Raw genomic sequence first — 5,920 nt, 5'->3', positions numbered from 1 at the left:
GGGCGGGGGTAGGGGCTGAGGCAATTGCACCGTGCGGCCTGTTTTTGGGGGTTCAAACGAGGGGGTTTGCGGGCTGTTGCGGCAGGGGGCTTTTTAGGGGGCAGTGCGCCTGGTGCGGGTCCTGAGAGCGCGGCGCGGCGCTGCGGCGTTGCACGACGCGACTGCCTCCTTAAGCGCGGACGGGAGCGTTGCGCGCCGCTCTTACGATCGTACCCGCCCTGATCTCCCGGCCTGAGTTGCCGAGCCGCACCTGAGGAAACCTGGCGGCATCCCCTCAACTACACGCCCTTCCCCTCCCCTCGAACGTCCCTCCGCCTTCCGCAGGCCGGCATCACGTCGGGCGCGCTCGCCAGCGCCGCCGTCGGCGCGACCAACGTGGCCGGCACGCTCATAGCCACGGGCCTCATAGAGCAGGCCGGCCGCAAGCAGCTGCTGCTGCAGTCTTACCTCGGAATGGCGGCAGCCATGCTCATCATGGCCGCTGGCTTTGTGCTGCCCGCGCTCTCAGCATACGCGGGTGAGGGGACACGAACGCACCCGCCGCACCCGCAAGTCCCACCCTTCAGCGCAAGGTTTCACCATAGCGTTTGACCGCGGCCTCCGCTGGCCGGCGCCCACGGCCGCACCCCGTGCGCGCCGGGGCGCGCGCTGCGGCGAGGCTGGCCGCTGCGGCCGGCCTGCCCCGCCTTGACTGTTGCCCGCCCGCCGTGCACGGCGCAGCGCCGCCGCCTAGGCGCCCACACCCACCGCGCCTGCTCAACCCTGAACCGCCCTCGCCCCATCAGGCCCCATCGCCCTGGGCGGCACGCTGTTCTACATCCTGAGCTTTGCCATCGGCGCTGGCCCCGTCAGCGGCCTCATAGTGCCGGAGCTCAACGATGCGTGCGTCAGGGGTGAGGGCCCTCACTCCTGACTCATTACTGGGCCGGCTGTGGGGCTGCAGGGGGGGCCGCAAACAACAGCGGCACCGCAGCTCGGCTGCATGCCGCAGCAGGGCTGCAGCGGGGCGCAGCGGTGCTGCAGCAGGGCCGCAAGGCCAGTGGGGCGGCAGCGGGGCCGCAACGGGAGCAGCATGAGTGGAGTTCAAGGGGTGTTTCGGGGGTGCCAGCTGGCTCGGCGTGACGCGGGCGGCGCGCCCACGCGCGGCGCGGCGGGCGCCTCTGCGGACAGGCGCCTTGCGGCGGGCCTGCCTCAACAAACGCCGCTCGCTGTCCATTCACCCGCGCGCCCCGTCCCCCTTCCCCGGCCGGACCGGCAGGCAACGCGGTGTCTGCAGCCATGGTGACCCACTGGGTCTGCAACGTGGCCATCGGCCAGAACTTCATGGCATGGGTCGACAGGTTCGGGCTGTCTGCTGTGTACACGGGCTTCGCGCTGGCCTCGCTGATCGGGGCCGCCTACATCCAGGCCAACGTGCCGGAGACCAAGGTGTGTTTGGGGGGTGGGACACGGGCTGCAGCCGCGGGGCCGGCCGGCGGGTACCTTGCGTGGGAGGTTGCAAATGAGCTGGGGTGAGGCGTTGCTCGGAAAAGAGGGATGGGATGGGCGATGATCGGGGGGTGGCGCGGGCGGCGCGCTGCTCCTGGGTTCGCAGGTGTCAAGCCACGGCGGACGCGGGCGGCGCAGGCAGGGGGCGCGCGCGCTCGGCCCGCCGTGCGCTAACTGTGCGCGCCGCGAGGCGGCCGCTCGGCCCCCCGATCACGCTGACCGCTGCCGTCACTTTGTACCAACACGGCGCTTCTGCTGTGCGACCTTGTGCTGCAGGGCAAGAGCTTCGGGGAGATCCAGAAGGAGCTCAACGCGTGATGAGTCATGCGTTTCGCCGCCTCGCCCACGCTGCAGTTCGGCGCGGGCGCCGCCGGCGCCCCCACGGCTCCGCGGGAGGCGCGCGGCGGGCGCAATGCCTGTTGGGGCGGAGAGGGGATCGAAAGCGGCGAGCTTCGGCTAGGGAAGTGCCACCATTGGGAGGCGGCGCACCAGGGCTTGGAAAGGGGGAGGAGGCCAGGCGCCGGCGCGTTCAGCATCTGGCAAGAGCGGGAAAGGGGTGCATCATGGGCTGTCGCTTCGGTCACAATCGCTGGGTGGAACGTACAGGGGGGGAAGGGGCGGTGCAGCGGCCATGCCGCCGCCCAAGCGGCCCAGTTTTTGAATGGTGGGGATTGCTCACGCTCCCTTTACTGGGATGCCGTCACCGGCGCTTCGGTCCGCGGGGGCCGGAACGCCGCGGTTGCGTTGTTGTGTCCAGGCATATCGTCTCGGGTTTTGGGGGTGCAACGTTTTGACATCTGCATTCAGCGCACACGCCCTGCATCACAGTTGCATACCCATGTTGGTAATACGACCGGCTTTGTTGATTATTTGTGCGCAGCCAGGGCGCCACACGCCGCGCTGTGGGCGAAGGGCTGCAGCCAGGGCTAGGCAGGGGGCACATTGCAGGGGTTGCCGATTGGTTTCTCTGGGTCAGCACAGAGGGGGCTAGTGCCCCCGTGTTGGCCTCTGCTCATGGCAGCCATGTATGCGCCATTCGAATAAACTTGATGACACGTGCCTACCTGTGGACCTTCTCCTTTAGCTGTCAGCAAGGCAGCCAGTGGGCCCCCACCAGAAAGCACCAGTCGAGACCTGGTCGAGACCTCAACAGCGGCGGCTGAACCGGCAAACGAGGCAGTGAGTTCTAAGGCGTGCTTCGTCGACGAATTGCATCAGATGTTTTCAACCTATAGGTTCTTCTGGCAGCATCGCCACCTTGCTCCTTGCATCCCTTTTGCTCCAAGATCATCGGGGCCACTGCTACACTAGACAGCGCGCCCTCGGGCGCCTAAAACACGGGGCGCGATGGCTGCAGTCGCGCCTGTGCACGGTGCGTGCGGCTTGGTGTGCCATGCCGTGGTGTGACCGCTGCTGCTTCACGGTGTCTTGCTAAATGATGCCCACCGTCCAAAGCAGGGAATGATCAGCACAAGGAGCTAGTGGCGGAGCTGCGCAAGAGCGTGCACGCGGCGCTGGTCAGCAAGGCCAAGGGCACGTCGACGGCTGCATACAGCACGTGAGCGGTGCTGCCTCTGCCCCTGCAGCATGGCGACCTGCGCCTGAATGTGTGTGCCTAATGGGTTGCCATTAACGCCATGCAGCTGTCATGCAGCTGCCATGCAGACAACTCAAAGGGCCTTGCGGTCCCATAGGTTGATTAGCTGCGGTCAAACCGCAGCAGCGATGCGCCAGCAGCACTGGACACGATGTGGCGGCCCAAGCGCGCTGCAGGAAGGCGGTTCCGCGCCGTTGGTGCTGACAGTGGCGGTGGCTGGGACGGCGACGAGCAGTATCCCAAGCATCTCGCATGCAGCTGTGCGTGCGCAAGGGCAGACACCGCACCTAGGTTCGAGGCGGCGGCACTGCGCCTTCGATAACCAGCGCATCACATAGGGGCCGTCGCCTATGGGAGTTGGGGCCCTGCTAAGCTCAACACAACACAGCCGCAAGTCAGTGCGCCACGCGGCTTGCCGTAGGCTAATACGAGTGGCAGCATTGGGGCCCATGGCGGTAGCCGAGGCACGGGCTGCCCCTGCGCCGTGGCCGCCAATCAAGCTGTGCTGGAGGCGGCCTGAAACCTGAGCAGCAACACGATGCAGACGCTAGGCGCAGGGCACTAAGCCGCAGGCGCAGGAAGAAGGGTGCGAAAGCGGCGGAGCGGCTGCGGCGTTCCTGGGCTTGGCGGCAGGGCGCAGAGGTCCTGCAAACGGTGATTTGGGAAGCTGCATCTAAAGCGTGAACGTGCGCGGAAGGCGCCCGTGCATTTCTGAGTGGCGGTAGCAAACTAAACGTGCAAGTGGAGGGTCTCATGCACTCACTAACGAGAAAAGCCGTGCAACACGGTTGCCCGGCGCTCTCCTTTGGCATATCTCATTGGTAATGCGACATTTCCCTGAATTGCGTTGCCTTTATTCACTGATGCGCCCATTCCCACCATCTCCCAAAGGCCACAAATCATGCCCCTCTGCCACTGCCCACCTCACGCGCGCGCACCCACACACACACATACACACACACGAACACACACACACACACGCCCAGCCTGGTGCGCGACCTGTCGCTCCTCAAGCGCCGCCTGGAGGCCGACCCTGGCGACTGCGAGGCCGAGTTCTCTCTGGCGCAGCTGCTGCGCGCCCTGACGGGCTGCGTGTCGTCGCTGCGGGAGCGGCGCCACGACGCACTGCTGGCGGAGGTCCTGGGGATGCGCGTGTGGGCGCTGCCAAAGGTGGGGCGGCCGCCGCGGATGGGGGCACTTGACCCCTGCGGGTGGAGGGGCCGCGGCTGCCCTTGGCCTTGAGACCGGCTACCGGCGGTGGCGGCTGTGACTGGCCTGACCATCGGACGGGCAAGGCTGAGTTGGCGTCTCGTGCTGACTGCAGGGTCGTCGCCCCCCCCCCCCATGGCATACTTGCTCCTCTCAGGGCGTGAGGGCGGTGCTGCTGGAGGCGCTGGTGAACCTCATGGTGGCCAACGGCGCGTTCCTGCACAACTGCCTGCAGGTGCGCCGCGCCACACCCGCGCCCGGCGGTTCTTCAGACGGGCCGCCCGTCCATGCGGCTGACTGTTGCCAGGGCTCGCGCTTTGCATGCGCAGCCGGGCCCCTCTGCCGCTCAGAGGCCATCGCCTCACGACAGGGCACCATTTCCATGGTCCCACGCCGCTCGCTGCGCCGCGCCTGCGCGCGCCCCCCTCGCAGGCGCTGCTGGCAGGCCTGGTGCCGCCGCCGGCGCAGACTGCCGCGGCGGAGGACGAGGCGGGGTCTGAGTGGCTGCCGAGCGCGGAAGCTGTGGAGGTGCAGGGGCAGGTGCTGGAAGCAGTGGAGAAGGTGGGTTCGTAGGGGCGGGGTGACCATGGGGCACGCCTCTGCGCACATGGAGAGAATGGATGAGTTTTCGACGCTGGGAGGGAGGGAGGAGCTGGTGTGTGGTTGTGTGCATGCGAGTGTGCCTGTGTCAAGGTTTTCTGAATTGGGGCATCTTCGGCTTTCCTCCCTTATTTCATCCCAATACCCAATCAACTAGCACCAACACGTACCCCGCGTCCCGTCCCACCCTGCTCACCCCCCCCAACCCCACTCCACCCCACCCCAGGCCCTCCAGCTCATCCCCACCCTGCCGTCCCAGCTGCTGCCCATGCTCCTCCAGAACCTCCCCCACAAGAGCCGCCCCCGCGAGGCGCAGTGCCTCTACCTCCGCGCCGCGCTGCTGCTGGCGGAGCGCCCCGCGGGGGCGCCGCTGCGGGAGGGGCTGCTGCTGGGGGTGGTGGACCACCTGCTGGCCCTGGATGTGGAGGTCAAGTGGGAGGACATTGTGGACGCAAAGACGGGTGAGGGGTGGCGAGGGAGGGGACACTGTATTTGTTGTGTGTGGGGGGGGGGATGGGTGGGTGTGCACATGCGTGCGAGTGTGTGTGTGAGGATGTGTGAGTCGGTGTGTTGGGTGTGAGAGGCGGTGTGAGTGTGCATTCATGTCTGGTCTGTCAGGGCTGTTTAGGGGTCGCAGCCGCGGACGGGGCAACTCTGGGCGCCAGGTGCGGCGTGGGTGGGTGGGCTTGGTGGGGTGCAAGCAGCCGCTGGGGTGGCACATCGTGGTAAGCATCCCAACACACGCATGAATTTGTGTGGTGCGTGCACACACACACACACACACACACACGCGCGCACACACACACACACACACACACACACACACATACGCACACGCACGCACACGCCACGCACACACGCACACACGCACGCACACGACCCACCGTTGCAACCCCCGCTCAACCACAACATCGCCCCCCCTCCAGGCCAGGAGCAGGAGGAGGGGTCCAGCAGCGACGAGGAGGACCACGAGGACATCTTTGAGCTGGAGGGGATGCAGGAGCTCGACATACACGGGGTCCCAAT

The 5,920-nt window shown here is 66.8% G+C and overlaps 2 protein-coding genes across 2 annotated transcripts; both read left to right on the top strand.

The window, feature by feature from the left end:
* Positions 1-465: 465 nt before the first annotated feature.
* On the top strand, positions 466-1,806 carry MNEG_13127 (hexose transporter; the record flags this gene model as incomplete). Its single annotated transcript, XM_014038402.1, has 5 exons — positions 466-517; positions 786-893; positions 995-1,039; positions 1,259-1,428; positions 1,765-1,806. The coding sequence occupies 5 exons, from the start codon at positions 466-468 to the stop codon at positions 1,804-1,806; spliced, it is 417 nt and encodes a 138-aa protein (XP_013893856.1).
* Positions 1,807-2,835: 1,029 nt separating this feature from the next.
* MNEG_13126 (hypothetical protein) lies at positions 2,836-5,486 on the top strand (the record flags this gene model as incomplete). The annotated part of the gene is made up of 7 exons (XM_014038401.1): positions 2,836-2,860; positions 2,947-3,046; positions 4,072-4,255; positions 4,452-4,529; positions 4,727-4,855; positions 5,121-5,355; positions 5,476-5,486. 7 exons carry the CDS (start codon positions 2,836-2,838, stop codon positions 5,484-5,486), a joined length of 762 nt encoding a protein of 253 aa, XP_013893855.1.
* Between the last annotated feature and the right edge of the window lie 434 nt (positions 5,487-5,920).

Source organism: Monoraphidium neglectum, assembly GCF_000611645.1.
Source record: "Monoraphidium neglectum strain SAG 48.87 unplaced genomic scaffold scaffold03640, whole genome shotgun sequence".
In the NCBI taxonomy this organism is placed as follows: domain Eukaryota; kingdom Viridiplantae; phylum Chlorophyta; class Chlorophyceae; order Sphaeropleales; family Selenastraceae; genus Monoraphidium; species Monoraphidium neglectum.
This window is presented reverse-complemented; position numbering and strand designations above follow the sequence as displayed.